Source organism: Podarcis filfolensis (genome assembly GCF_964270895.1).
Source record: "Podarcis filfolensis genome assembly, chromosome: 12".
In the NCBI taxonomy this organism is placed as follows: Eukaryota; Metazoa; Chordata; class Lepidosauria; order Squamata; family Lacertidae; genus Podarcis; species Podarcis filfolensis.
Genome location: NC_139614.1, coordinates 20,707,705 through 20,722,985, shown reverse-complemented (window position 1 = coordinate 20,722,985; position 15,281 = coordinate 20,707,705). Strand labels below are relative to the sequence as shown.

Below are 15,281 nucleotides of genomic sequence, written 5' to 3'. Positions count from 1 at the left end.
TCAAACCCATGGTAACAAAAAGATATGTCTGAGTAGAAGTATGATGATGCCGTCATACAGATATGGAAATTTGAACATTTTTAACAATTACATATCTAACTGTAGTATGTTGTGTAAGAGAAAAGTCACCTGGTTAATTATCATAAAGCCAATGAACTTGAGAACAGTAAAGAGAGCTGCATTTGCTTGAACAACTTCAAGTGGTTTGTGCCACATCTGTGATTTAAAGATATTCTGCCTCAATAACTAACAGTAGGTGTAACTTAGCCTTCCAGTGTACACTGGATTAATAAGAGGTTTCCTACACAGGGATTGATCAGAGCTGCTTAGCTTCAGCATTAAGGTTGCTGGTCCTGGTCCACCTGTAGATGGTTGTGGTACTTGCAGTCATGCATCATATTTTTCCTCCCATCCACTTTATGTGATGCAATGACACAACACAGTTGGTCAGAAAGATGAGAACCTACATATGAAATGGTGTGGACCCGACACAGCATGATTCTCCAGGTCTTGCATAACACAGTTTCTAAACTCTGCTACAGATCACCAAAATATCACCCCATACTTTCTAGTTACCTCCCCAGATATTTAGCTAAGAGCAGAAGAGCAAGCTTGCATGAAAAAGCCATTAGAAATACTCAGATATATAGTGTAAACTAGTATATTGACCCAAAGTCTCGGAGCTGATAAAAGCTCTAACACCAAATAATCAGCATATGGCTGACATAGTTTCAACTACCTTCTGGGTGCAGAACTGTCATATTTTTTAGAGTTGGAATATTTCCAAGTGCACTGGATGCTAAGACAAAAAATTACCAAATCATACTGTTTTCAAGCATGAATTTTTATTTATTATTTATTAATACTCTGATCCTTTCAATGGACAGAAAATAGCTGATGCCTAGAATATGAAACTGATGTATTTATATACGAGTTATGAACTTCTATGCCTGGAACATATTTCAATCTTAAATAATATAATGATATGTTTATATGAGAGGGGATTAATTCAGTAATAAACATCCTTCTACTTTGTATTTCCTGGTGTGGTCATTGCAATGACAGATATGCAGGCCTGCTTTGGTTTTTTTGTGTGTGTGTGCTTTGCTATCCTTAAAATCTCAAGTGAACCTGTGCAAAAGAAGTGCTCTTTCTACAAAAAGAAAAATGAAAACAAGTGAAAGTTCCTTTCTTGATGTTCAAAACAGCATGTCTTCAGTACTTTATTCTGAACAGCAAGAAAATGCCTTTCACTGACTGGCTGAAGAAAGGAGAAGATTTAGCTGCTTTCTGCCCGGCTGGGAATTTTCACTTTGCTCTCTAGTGAAACTGACAAGCTAGGAGAAATCTTACTAGTTTTTTTTCTTTCTCTTTTCTTAAAAAAAGAAGAAAAAGATTCCTATCAAAAGCATTCCTAAATAGGTCATTAGTGGTCTTGTTTCCTACATGCAGAAAGCCACCAGTAGGTTTCTTAGTCAGTTTCATGCTACAAGTCCCTTGCACATACAGTGGTGCCTCGCAAGACGAAATTAATCCGTTCTGCGAGTCTCTTCGTCTTGCGGTTTTTTCGTCTTGCGAAGCACGGCTATTAGCGGCTTAGCGGCTATTAGCGGCTTAGTGGCTATTAACGGCTTAGCGGCTTTAAGAAAACAAGGAAACAAAGGAACAAAGGAAACAAACTCGCAAGAACTCGCAAGATGTTTCGTCTTGCGAAGCAAGCCCATAGGGAAAATCGTCTAGCGAAGCGACGCAAAAACCGAAAAACCCTTTCGTCTTGCGCGTTTTTCGTTTTGCGAGGCATTCGTCTTGTGGGGCACCACTGTACATACCTTCTGAAGGATAAAAGAAAACTACCATGGGCTTAGGGAGAATTTAGTGCACCTCTCTCGATGTATTGAACTCAAAACCTGTTCCTTTTAAATAGATCTCCAAGGAACATTCTGAGGCTGATGTGGATAAACACCTTACTAGGTAAGAAAAGAGAGCTCACACAAATGGAAAGACATGCAAACCTGGGGCAAAAGTATGTTGCCCATGCATCAGCTCTGAAAATTAATTATAAAAGTTCTCTATATGCAAACAGAAAACAGAATTATTTGCATCAGTCAGGGGCAGGCAACCTAAGGCTCATGGGCCACAAGTGGTCCACAGGGGTCGTTTAACCAGCCCCCAAGCCACCCCCGAACCAAGCCGCCAGTCCAGCAAGTCCTTGCTCGCTGCGCTAAACTGGCACAGCATGGCGCGAGGACTTGCTTCCGCAGTGCCGGAAATTGCGTCTGTGCAGACACTGATGCTGAAAATCGCAGGCCCATGGACAGATCTCCACTGGAGTGAACTAGCCCAGGTAAGGTAAACCTTGCCGACCCTGGCATAAGCAATCCACTGAAGACTTACAGAAGGAATGGAGAAAACCCACACCCTTGTTTCTGATGGCCTTTCTATTGTGTAAAACCTTCATAGCACAACAGTTATCATAGCATAAGGTTAAGTGAAGATTTATGCAGAGGTTTGGCAGACTATCTGAAGGTCAGACACACTTTGCATTTCATTTGTCTGGTCAAGAGAGAAAAGTAATATGAGCCTCAATCATGTCAACATAATCTGGCAATGCTCCCATTGCACAGTTGAATTTTGAAAGGTTGCAAAATTGTTCTATACACAAAACTTTGGACACAGTGATACGTTTCCTAAATTTGGGAGACAATACCCAGAAGGTGTACACATTGTGTTTAACGGCTGCCTCTGAAGATGGTTCAGAAAGCTCAGCTAGTGCAGAATTTGGCAGCCAGGTTGCTCCCCGGGGCAAGACTGTTTGAGCATATTACACCAATCCTGGCCCAACTGCACTGGCTGCCAATTAAGTTTCCGGGCCCAATTCAAAGTGCTGGTTTTGACCTACAAAGCCTTAAACAGCTCAAGACTACGATACCTCAAGAACTGCTTCTTTCCACATGAACCTACACAGACCCTGCAATCACCATCTGAGGCCCTTCTTTGTGTGCTTCCTCCACGAGAGATCCCGAGGGTGGCAACACGACAATGGGCCTTTTCTGCAGTGGCTCTCCGTTTGTGCAATGTTCTCCCTAGGAAGGTTTGGCTGGCTCCTTATACACCTTTAGGTGCGAGGCAAAAACGTTCCTCTTTAACCAAGCCCTTGGCTGATTAACATCTAATAGATACCCTTCTAAATCTGTTGTGAAGGGCGGATTATTGGTTTTGTTTTGTTCCTATTTTTATTCTGTATTTTTTATGTTATGGTTGTGAACCACCCTGACATCTATGGATGAAAGGCAATATACAAATTTAATAAACGACGACATTAATAGAGCAGCATCTTCTTACCCAGATGTGTATTCATCATCTTTGCACAGTATTTGCACATGGCCTCCAACTCATTCAATTGCCCTTGGAGAAATGAAATCTGGGCTTCCAGTTCTTCTTCCTATAGTTAAATTTTTTAATGAATTAGTTAATAATAAGGATACTGATAACATATTTTATTCATGATCTATCTAAATTGCATTTCTATCAAACCCTTTCTCAAAGGATCTTAGGGTGGCGTACTTGCCCCTCTCCTCCATGTATCCTGCCTACAACCCAGTATTCATAACAACAACTCTCCAGAAATTAATCCATTGATCTTAGATAATTCAAGCTGTTTTAGAATGTACTAGCTTCTAACTTAAGCAGAAGTAGTGCAACAACTCTTAACTCTTACCCATTTAGCACAAGCCAGATCCTTATAGTTTCAACATACTTTTTTGTTACAGACTCTGCTTTCCAGAATACCACCGTGCATGTCTTCAGTCAAAACATGTACCTAGACAAATGATTTGTCTTCTTTAGGGTAGGTAAGTTCAAGGACTTTTACCAGATCTCAAGGCTGCCTATGGTCTTTTGTAGACAACAGTGATGTTCCAGCTTCTTTAACCCAACACCTCTCAAGGGCTGACACAGCACTTGGGTCAGTTCCAGAGGAAGTTGGCTTTCCTTAGCTCCCATTGAAATCAATATGAAAAATTAGTCAAGACTAAAATTTGTGGTGATCATAGACCTGAAAAGTTGGAAGGGACCATGAGGGTCATCTAGTCCAATGACTGAGGAAAGGTAAAAGTCTAACTTATATCCACAGGTCTTGCAGTAGAGGCAATAGAATAGCCCTGCTTTGCTTTCTCTCTCTGTGGTGCAGCCTCATATAAAAATACTCTGTGACTGTCAAAAGAGGGGGCATAATTTTGAAACTGGCTTTACCATTAGGCAGGGCGAGGCAACCTTTTTAATCAGTTATGTAGTTATTTACAGCAGAGTCCTAACCATGCCTACTCAGAAGTAAATCCTATTGAGTTCAATGGGGCTTTCACCCAGGTAAGCGGGTTAGGATTATTATCACTACTGGGAGCATCATTTTTCTCTCTGCCAAAGTGGTCTGGGCTATGGGCCATCTCTAACGGTCTGCATTTATTTTATTCTACAAATTATAAAGGCATCACATGTTTCATGCAACCGGTAATTATGAGTGTAATCTTCTTTTCCAGATTAATCAAACAATGCAATTCTACTTTGTTACAACAGACATATGGGCAGGATTGCAAATTGTGTTATATTTGTAGTCATGAGTCAATAGCATTAAATTAACTGCAGATTTCTTAGCTATTAACAGATGTAAATTTACTAGAGGGCCCTACATAACTCTAATGCTTTTCAAATGCCCTCACAAAATTCTTTTGTGCGGAAATAGGGCTGAAGAGTATCTGTGGTGCTATTCAGACACACTTGCAGAGCCAGACTTTTAGAAGAGCAAAACAACCGCGTTTCACACGGCTTCCTGTGCCATTCTAAATTTAGACAGGACCAAGTAAATGAAGAGTCTAAATTCGGACCCCAGTCCAGAGAAATGGCAGGTAAGATGTATGTGTAAAGGTTTGCTATGTTGGAAACTGTTTTTGAAAGTAGTTAAGTCAGTCCTTAAACCCAAGTTTGGGAGGAATGCTTTCTGATACGTTAACCAATTGCTCGTAGGACCATTCTATTATGCTCTCAGCAGACTGGCAGTCTAAAAGCCATTCTAGATTCTAGATTAAAATGTACTGGCTGCAGCTAAAGGTAGCTTCTAACAGTTGCATCTTATCAGCTGCTGACAATCTTTTCTGGAGACCAAGGATTTGGCAACCATCGCTTGGCAAATGATTTCATAAATGTTACATTATGAAGAGAAATATTATGTCAGCCAAGCATTATGGGGAATTATTCAACTTGTGAAACCTCTACAAAATGAAATAGCCTATGAGGTATTTGCTTAAAACAGATTCAATATTACTTAAGCAAACCTGTTAAGTTTCCATCTTAACAGACACAACAGAGCAATTGCTATATTGCCACTTATAATTTTTTTAAAAAACATGGTGCTTAAAACTTTTAACTTCTTAAAGCTCACCTACTCTCACAGCTAATAATATCAGGGCTGGCAGGAACATGTCAGCAGTAATGCTAGTAGAAGCAAGGAATGCAACGATAGTAATGATGAATAAGTTGTTCCACTGTGAAAGCAACTAAGAAGGAGAAAATTCAACCCATGAGATTGTTCTGCTGAGGGGAAGAAAACTGTCACCAGTTCTGGGAAGTTCATTTCTAGGAAACTGCAGCAAGTACTTCCCACACATTTCTACCTCTAGACCACTGTAATCTAAAGATACTCAGCAACCACTTCAATTAAACCCAAAAGTGAGCTGGATGCTTTACTTGCAAGCCAGTAATATATTCATCTAGGTCACCACTTTCACAACGTAATTTAAGATATGTTTCTGTTCATTACAGACTATACTACTTCATGTTTGTACAAAAACCACACAGCATGTTACATGCAACCAAACCTTTAGTAAACATTTTGAAAACGAGTTTATTTCCTTACACATGAGACTGTCATACATATACCCAGTGCTTTTTTTCTGGGGGGATGCAGGGGTACGCATACCCCTAAACATTTTATGAATCTTTGTACTTTTGTCCATTTACTGTATTTATTTCCTCTGATTTGAACTATAAAATTGCCATTTTCTTGAGTGAAAAAGAGAGTACCCCTAAACATTTTTTTAAGAAAAAAAGCACTGCATACACCTATATTTATTTAAGGGAGAGTTTCTTCCGTATGGTGGGCCCAAAAGTCTGGGATTCCTTTCCATCAGACCTGCGTGAAGCTGCCATGGGGAAGGGTTTTCAAAAGGCCTTGAAGACCTCTCTTCTTCAATTGGCCTTCCAGGAGCAACCTTTTATTGGCTGGATGATATTTCTGTTGAATTCAGCTTTCTCTCTTTCTTTTAATGAGGTTTTACTGAGTAGATTTTTTTTTAAAAAAATGCATTTTTCTTTGTTGTTTTATGCTGTTTTATTGGGTGCACGTGGCCTAAAAAAGCACCCTAAAATATAAATAAATAAACAAACAAACAAATAAATAAATACAAATGTTGTTTACTTTGCTAATGCCACATTTTAATCCAGCTTTTAAATCATTGAGCAAGTAAAACCTCTGCTCGTGCAATGGAACAACCCAAAATATGTTCCAGGGAACTGGGGGAAACCCCAGAGCAGATTTTGGGGGTGGGGAAGGTACTTGGCCAGGGTGGGGGGAGAGAAGAGGAAGCTCCATTGCACAAGTGGAAGTTATTCCTCTATATAAACATGGTAATCAATGCAAGAATGCAGCTTTTTCCATGAGTTGACTGAATTGCGCTCCCAGTCACATGGAAGAGTCTCCACAAGTACATGTGGTACCCTCTTTAGACTTTTGTCGTATATGTAGATACCAGTTTTTGGAACCAGACAGGCATGTGACGTTAAGGGTGGAGTCAGGAGCCAACCCCCACCCTTCCTTCCCCCCTGCACTAGTCATACAGATGTTAATAACTGAAAGGGGCTCAGGAAGTCTCCGAATCAAATTTCATCTCAGCGGTTAACAGGCTAGCTGGCCTTCAGATTCCTCCAGTTCAATACTAATAATGGCATGTTTTACCAGCTGTTGTAAAGCTTACAGAGATGGATACCTGTGACCTGCTTTAAGCTTTTGAAGGATACCATAAAAAATGATGATTATGATGATTATGAAACAGAAGAGAGGACATTTGCTTCACACACACTGGAAGAATGAAATGAAAACTGCAACAATCATATTTTAATTGCACAAATCCTGTTTAAACTAGAAACCATTTTCTTACCAACATCTTGGGAAAATAAATAGTGCTGTCATATTAATTGAATTTATTTCCCTTATAACTGGGGGGGAAAGGCACAGAGAGGTGCCTTCACAAAGCACATACAACGTACACCGTCTTGTGATTAGCATCAAGTATAGCCTATTACTATTGTAAGCGGCCAAATGGATGGCAGAATGAATTTTCCTTCTCGCGTCATTCACCCAAGGTTATTATGGCTACTAAAATATCATCTAAAGTTTCCATTCTTTTGCAACAGTCTGCTTTCTGGCACTAATACATAAATGTTAACTCATGATAATGTTCAAGTGACATTTAAGGAATTGTTGTATTGTCTATGCAAACAGCATGTGAGCAGCGATTACTCCACTAATGCCAAAATATTAACAAATCTCTCAAAACTTAGCAGGCATAGTGTTTAGCGGTGTCTGTTCCTAATTTTGAGAATCATTTAGGCCAGATGCCCTGAGTGCTCTCTCCCTCTGTGAGCCCACCTCCTTGCACACATAATCACTGCTCATTCACCTGCTTGCTCCCTCTGGCTCAATCTACACTCTTGTCCAGAAGAGGTCAATGTATTGTGGATGATGCTCTTTTCATGCTCACACAAAAACCTAGAGGGGGCAGGTGACCAGGTAGCAACAGCAAGGAGCAGGAGAAGGGGGAAGGGTCTCTGAAGGTCAAAAGTGGGCCCTCTGCTGGAGTATGGGCCTTGGTAGGTGTCCAACGTTGCTAACCCCAACACCGCCCCAGCTTTAAATACACCAACACATTCTGTCAAAATATGCATGTAGGCGCTTGATCATATACATTCTTTATAAGTTAACTCAAAAAGTATAGGTACTGGGGGGAAATGGAAATGTATGGTTTCACTTTAGTAGTATTCATTGCTACTATGCACCTCAGACAAATTGCACACCTGTTTAATTCTGGATGCGTCTATATATTTATTTGTTTACAGAGTCTGATTCATGACATGTTCTCTTGTCTTTCTGGATTCAATTAGTGCTGCTTATCACTCCATTTGTGTGACTTTTGCATACTGGGACATATTTTTTCAGTTGTGCATTGCTTCTTCTCATCCAGCCCAGGCAATGTCTGGAAGCTTAGAATCCTATGGGCATGACATGACCATGACATGGCCAAGATGGAGCACTGCATGAACCAGTCCTGATAATGATACCTTGAAGCCAACAGAAGTTGCAGAAGGAAAGATGAGATGAAGAAATCACCTAGCTGAAACTTGTATTGGAGTTGTTGATGACTAAACGTTACTGAAGCTTGTTTTAAAGTTGCAGCTCCAGCTTATCTTGAATAGTACTAAATATGTGGATTCTGTCCAATACTGGTTTCTGGCCTTGCTTAACCGGATAGATGAACTGTGGCTGTGAGATGGGCAGGAGGAGTATTGCCTGTTGATTCTCCTGGTCGTCTGAGTGACTTTTCATTATATTGACCATTAGAATTAACAATGACCTTCTGGGTCAGCTAGCTGGGATCAGTTACAGCACCTCAAAAGCATTAACAGAATATAGGAGTAGATACTTGCTCATAGCAAGTTTTGCTTACGTTCCTACATGGCTGGACTCTGGAAATACACAGAATTGCTTACCACATAACTAACCATGGGGTGCCACTTCAGAAAACTGCAATAAGTATTGTTTGAAGCTGTATTTATGAACAAGGTATTCATTAACAACAGATTTCTACTGGCCATAGGATGGCAGCAGTGTCAGCAAGACTAGATGAACTATGTTAATAAAAGAGTCATAGGAGAAAGCAAACCTCTTCAAAACCACAGCATTCACTTTTACTCAGTATCTTCAGATTTGTAGGTTATGACATTTCCATGGTAGTATGATGTCATGTAGGTATGGGATTGCAATTTCACATTTTGGTTTCTTTACAGCTCTGATAACTATGTTCGGAAGTTAGGAGTAATACAGGCATAATAATTAAGCATAGGCAAATGTTTACAAATAAAAACACTGGCACCAAAATGCTTATTAAAAAAAGTACTCTTTCATTTGCTTGTGAGGAAGCACTAGATGCCTGAAACTATAGAAATGGAAACAGGCTTAATTTCACCAAGACACTGCATGATTACAATTTAAAAACATTCTATTTATACAATCTTCATGAGTTTTCTTAGAGCTTGCTTTATCGTAATTATCTTTCAAAGCACATATGTACTATACAAATAAAATAATATATCTTGATATACACATTTATCCCGTCTCAGCTCTTCAGATATCTGAAAATTCTTCTTTCTCCCTTCCTCTCTACTACTGTCCTTTCTGTCAACTTCTTTCCCCTTTGTTGTGTTAAAAGCCTTGTTGCTCTCTTCAAACCAGTCTCCATTTGCACTACCATTCTGAGGTTCTGTTCCTATATTTATCTCCTCTTTATGCTCCAAGGGATGGGCTGTAAGGATTCTACACCAAAACTAGAATTGGATGCGTCTTAATACTGCCTTTAAAGCATGCTGTGGCCTTATGGTCCCATGCTTAAAAAGAAAAAAAGATTTGCCTTATCCTCTAAGGCAGGCATCCCCAAACTCGGCCCTCCAGATGTTTTGGGACTACAACTCCCATCATCCCTAGCTAACAGGACCAGTGGTCGGGGTGATGGGAAATGTAGTTCCAAAACATATGAAGGTCTGAGTTTGGGGATGCCTGCTCTGAGGCCAAGGAGAAATAGGACTAACATCCAGTTTATCTTTATTTTTTGCTATGGTTACACTTGAGGAGTCTTGATGTTTCATTACTAAATAACAATGCCTTGCATTTGGGCTGAAGAGAGGTTCAATTTATTGCTCAACTCTGAACTGTATTGGGCTGAGGGCTTGGGTTAGTTGTGTTTCCTTTCAAAGTTGAAAGGTGGTGAACAAACTACCTAATGAAGCTTTGCTGCATGCAATATAGTGTCATAAAATGTTAAAGCATGCTTTCCCCATTTTACTTATTGTGTATTTAACAGTATTGAGAACATCTGCTTTGTCACATGATACTGTCATATGATACTGATGAAACTTGTTTGCGTGCTTTCGTGTTAACATAACCACAACTCATTTAAAGTAATGGGAAAATATATGTCGTTCTCGTATGTCCCTGCCCCCATTATGTTTACAGCTCTGATTACTTAGTTCACATGTTTTATATGTCCATGTGAGTGTGAGCTCTAGGAAGACAAGGATTAATCATATGGAGGAAATTGTATGAACCAATCCTGTCTTACTGATTTCACTGGGTATTGAGCACATATAACTTGATTACAAAGTAGCTTCTGTCACTTGAAAATGATGCAATGAACTACTCCAAAGACAATTTTGATCATAATTTTTATACCTATTATCGTTTTATTTTTAAGAAACAGCATTAAAGAAGACTATTTGTTTATAGTCACTCTCCCTCTTCCTTTTCTCACATTTATAGATTATCAAGAAATCTAACTAAGTAAGATGATAACAAAGAATCAGAAGAAAATTCTTTTACAACCTAATGTTACAAGATGAAAGAAGCATTAGACTTAAATTCTGGCTATGGTAAGGAGAATATGGATCATATCTGAGTAAAAGTAGGAAAAGCAGTTGGCTCTTAAATAATATTTGGTGATGAAAGCTTCATGAATACATTTTAAAAGGTTAAACTAATTCAAAATATATTAGTTTCTATTGGTGTATTTAAATTCTTGAAGGATGAATTTTCTATACTGTAGACACTTTCTTCAATTAAGCAAAATACATTTGCTATTTTGCAGTTGTAAAAGATATGTTCCAAATCTTCTTTTTTGTCCTTAGCTGGCAGAACACCTAAAGCTCAGGCACTGGGGTAAGATACAGAAAATGAGCAGTGGGATCAAGGGTGCTCTCCACTGCCTCCCACTCTCACACATTTTCCCCTCCTTCCAATGTGCATCTTCTGCCAAGCCAGGTTAAAAGGACCCGAAATATGCTCCCAAACTCGCTTTAAGAACCCAGTTTCAATTTCACAACACTTTACAGTAGTATAGGGATGATACAAGGAGAATTCATAAAAGTGAGCTCCTCTGATTATTCAAAAGGATATCTGGGTTGAGCAACTCCTCTTTGTAGCCTGCTACAAAGCGATGCCCCACTTGAACACACATCAAGCATCCTCCACAGTGCCTGCCTGCCTTCTTCTAATCTCAAAGGCTCCCTCAACTTGCTCAGGGCAGAAAGGAGAGGTGGCAGAGGATTTAGCTCTTTGGCAGAGCTGTCTTTCCAGCCAAGGGATGCACAGTATTGCTTCAGGTTGCTGGCAAAAATGTGGCTGTTTAAAAAGGCCTCCACAGTGTGTGTGGTTTTTTAAAAAATATGTGTTTCCTTTTATTTCTGAAGTTTTTGTTTTAATGGCTGCCTTGGAACTTAGCATTGTAGTTTAGGGGTTTTATGTCAACACTTATGATTAAGGAGTGGGAACTGGGATATATTGCGTGATGTGATGTATGGATTTGTTAGCCACCTTGAATTTATTTTTGGAAATTTGGCAGGTTATAATATTTTACAAAAATAAATAAGTAAACACACGTTCCAATGTCTCCAATGGGAACACGACACTGTTCGCATTGATCGCCACTGATGGAAGATGCAACCTGGCAAAAACTTATACCTTTTCAGTTGTCATGTCCTCTTTGTCTGCGCTAGAAAATGATGATACTTTCTGTGTGCTTACTTGCATCACACGCAAGGGATCAATTTTGGAATGCACATAGAGATGGTGCATTCCTACTTATCAGTAAAGATATCAAAAGATGCATTACAAAGTTGATTCACAGTATGATTTGTAGCACAATGGCAACAGACCAAGAGCCAAGATCTCAGCACCTTCCCTATTGTTTGATGGGGAAAGGCTGCATTGCACCTTACACTGAGGCATGAGAAACCATTACTTCCCTGTTGTACAGGCACTGAAGAGATATGTGTGGAGCTATTTTGCAGGCAGTGGCAATGACTGTGGCTCTGCCCTTGCTCTTGCATGAGCAGAAAAGGCTGTATTTAAGCAGAACCTGAGGAGGCGTCAGAGAGAATTAGGACACATCTTTCCTATTCCGTCTCCCCTGCCCTCACAACTTTATCAGTGCCACATAAGCTTCTCTGGCAACACAGCAGCTAAAGCAGAGAACAGGAATGTGCTGCCTAGAAGGCTGGTGCAAAGTCTGATGGAGCATTTGTCAAAGTGGTCCTCACTGAGTCCTCTTCTACATCAGTGAGTCCTACATCAGTGGCCACCAACTTTCTGGTGGCAGCAATGGGTGACTGTGAGCCACCATTTAACATTCCCAAATGCCCCATTGCAATGTTAAACATGGGAGACATTGTGAGAAATTTAAAACACAGTCACCTAGTGCCAGGATAGGAGGGGAGGGGAGGGGTGCATATCAGGTGTCAGAACCAGTAGGCTTTGCAAGTGTTCTGGGACCTCATCACCTGCTGAAGCCTGTCAGATCTGGTGCTGAAGTGGGAACAGGGTGCCTTTCTTATTTAGAGGACACCATGGCTGTTCATGAGTTAAGGAAGACACACACAAAAACAGAAAGTAAGGGAAATAATCCTCCATTAAAGTTCGGAACAGATCTTTCCTGTGTCACAAGATACGTGCCTGCCTGTGTACATAGGTCCCTGAATGAAAAAGCAGACCAGTGCAAATACGGGAGACAATATGAGATCAATAAGCAGTAGGGACTTACAGACTCTTTTTTGCTCATACTTCTGCTGTGCGAACGAGAATGGGAAATAGTACTGAAAAAGGACTCTTTCTTGGTTGCAGACAAAGGTGGAGACCCTGTGTATTCACGTCCCCCAGACAAACTTTCAATGCTTGGAGAAGCGCTGACATTTTTTGAACCCTGCCCTGTAAAGCAAACAGAGGGAAACACAAAATGATCAGTGGAAAACATTGCCATCAAAGAGCTCCCTATCTGAAGTGTCACTCAGTAACCTTCGTAAACAGATGAACGCAGAGTGAGATTTTGTGACATCAAAGCACATTTGTCCACACACAGAGGGACTTGCCACTGTGAGGCAGGCAGGTCTGCCTAGTGCCATGCCTTCAACGCACACTCTCCACAAGACAAATACAAGTCAAACACATAAAACAAATCCTGTGCAAGAAACATGGACAGTGCCCTATGAAAGGCGTGCATTCAGTACTCAATCTATGCACGACAGTGTAAAAAATCCTCAAACAATTTCTCTCTCCCTCCTTTCCAAATACAGTTTTTAATATTTGCTAGACAAGGAATTTGGAGGCAAACAGTGAAGTGGTAGCTTGACAGAGGAGGCATTGGTAAGGATAATATAGATGTATGTAGTGCAGTGGAATCCTATGTACCAACTCAGTTCTCCAAGCTGATTCTTGCATAACCAAAACAGCATGAGTCATAGACAAGAGAAATATGTGAGCAAGTTTAGGGGAACCCCAAGGTTTGCATAAGAACAAAAGATCTTTAGAAAATAATTCTTCAGGGGCCAGAAAAACCCAAAAATAGCAAAAAGAGGGCTGAGTATCTTCAGTTGGAATGGAATGCTGGAAATCTGCTGGAGAGGAAGGAAAAACAAGAAACTGGGGGGTAGTGGAATGGAGTATTCTGAAAACATATGTGCCTGGCTGACTGGAACAGTCCACACTGCAATATTTTGTTGCAGGTTTCACTGGTGTGACCCTAATCCCAAAATCAGTTGCATGTTCTTCCTGTTCATTAGGTGCAACAGTTAGGAACATGGGCTTAAAAAAAAAAGGCAATAGCTCAGATCCTGTAATATATATATGACTACTGCATAAATCAATGTTCACTTGCATGTGTGATGTCTGGAGCTTAAGACAAACAGAGCATAATATGAGAATAGCTTCACGACATTTAGCAGATACACTGTGCTTATTTATCAATAATAATAATAATAATAATAATAATAATAATAATAATAATTCCCTTACAAACACTCAAGGGAGCAAATACATTTAATATAAAAAACTAAAATGTAACAATAAAATAAGAATATAAACAAATTCAAGAGACATATGATTACAGAAGCTAAGGAGCCAGGGAGATGAGAAGCCAGTCAACAACTCAGCAGGTAAAACAACCCCTGGAACAGAAAGGCCTTCACACAGTGACAGAAGAGGCAAAACGAGGGAGGCAAATTCCAAAGCCTGAGCTCTGGCACTCTCTCTCTCTCTCATTTCAACCAGATTTAGATGGGCTATAAAAGAGTGTCTCTCCAAGCAGATCTTAATGAGTACATAGGCTTATATAGGAAAAGGCTGCCCATTAGGAATCATGGTCCCAAGCCATTTAGAGATTTAAAGGGCAAAACCAGCACAGACTAATACAGTCTTGCAAATCACCCAGAAGAGTAGAAATTAAGATGCTGAGCTCAGCCATGAACACACTTGGTGGCCTTTGATGTCTCTCACCCACAGTACAGCCTCAATTTTTTTTTACTAAGATGATGCTGAGCCTGTTCAGGCTGAAAGAGAGTGGGGGCTGTGCATGACTGCCTCCTCAACAATATCCCAGACTCTGCCGGCTGCAACCACAAGGCCTTTGTGCATTGGGCGGAAGATCTGAATGTGCACAGAATCCTCCCTGCAACTGAGAACCTCGATGATGCGTGATTCCCAATCGCAGGGAGGCCTCTGGGTGTTTCTTGAACACCCAAATGGGGCTTTAGTTAGATTGGAATTGTGCAGACTGCACCGGCAATTTCAGATCACCCCGTCTGTAATCCTCGACAGCTGCTCCTAGCCAGTGCAGAGTGTACTGAGCTAGAAGGACTAATGATTTGACTCAGTACAAGGCAGCTTCCTATGTTCCTAGCAACTATTCCCTGCCAAACTTCAGTGATGACAATAAGGAGAGCCTAATCTGATTGAGATAGAAGTAATGTTGACAGGCCTTGCCAGACACCTCCGCTGACTGCTTCCATCAAGACAAAGGAACACTGCTAAGATACATGCTTAGAGGGGAAGTGCAAGCCAAAGAGGGAAGGAACTCTCATATTTATTTTGGTCCCACCAGGTTTGGTTCACTCTTTTACTATACATCGTACCAGTT

At 40.3% G+C, this 15,281-nt stretch overlaps 1 protein-coding gene and 1 long non-coding RNA gene across 30 annotated transcripts in view; one reads left to right on the top strand and one right to left on the bottom strand.

The window, feature by feature from the left end:
- The window catches only part of TBC1D5 (TBC1 domain family member 5), a 248,346-nt gene that overhangs the window by 13,873 nt on the left and 219,192 nt on the right, over positions 1-15,281 (bottom strand). For all 29 annotated transcript variants that reach the window (XM_083577774.1, XM_083577783.1, XM_083577770.1 and 26 more), the window contains 2 exons: positions 12,915-13,078; positions 3,343-3,442 (listed from right to left, as the gene is read on the bottom strand). In XM_083577774.1, coding sequence (XP_083433900.1) covers positions 3,343-3,442; positions 12,915-13,078 — 264 coding nt within the window. The remainder of the gene's footprint in view (positions 1-3,342; positions 3,443-12,914; positions 13,079-15,281) is intronic.
- Positions 4,602-15,281, top strand: part of LOC310745643 — a 56,991-nt gene continuing 46,311 nt past the window's right edge. The window contains exons 1-2 of the long non-coding RNA XR_014540268.1: positions 4,602-4,901; positions 8,292-10,781. This is a non-coding gene — a long non-coding RNA (uncharacterized lncRNA). The remainder of the gene's footprint in view (positions 4,902-8,291; positions 10,782-15,281) is intronic.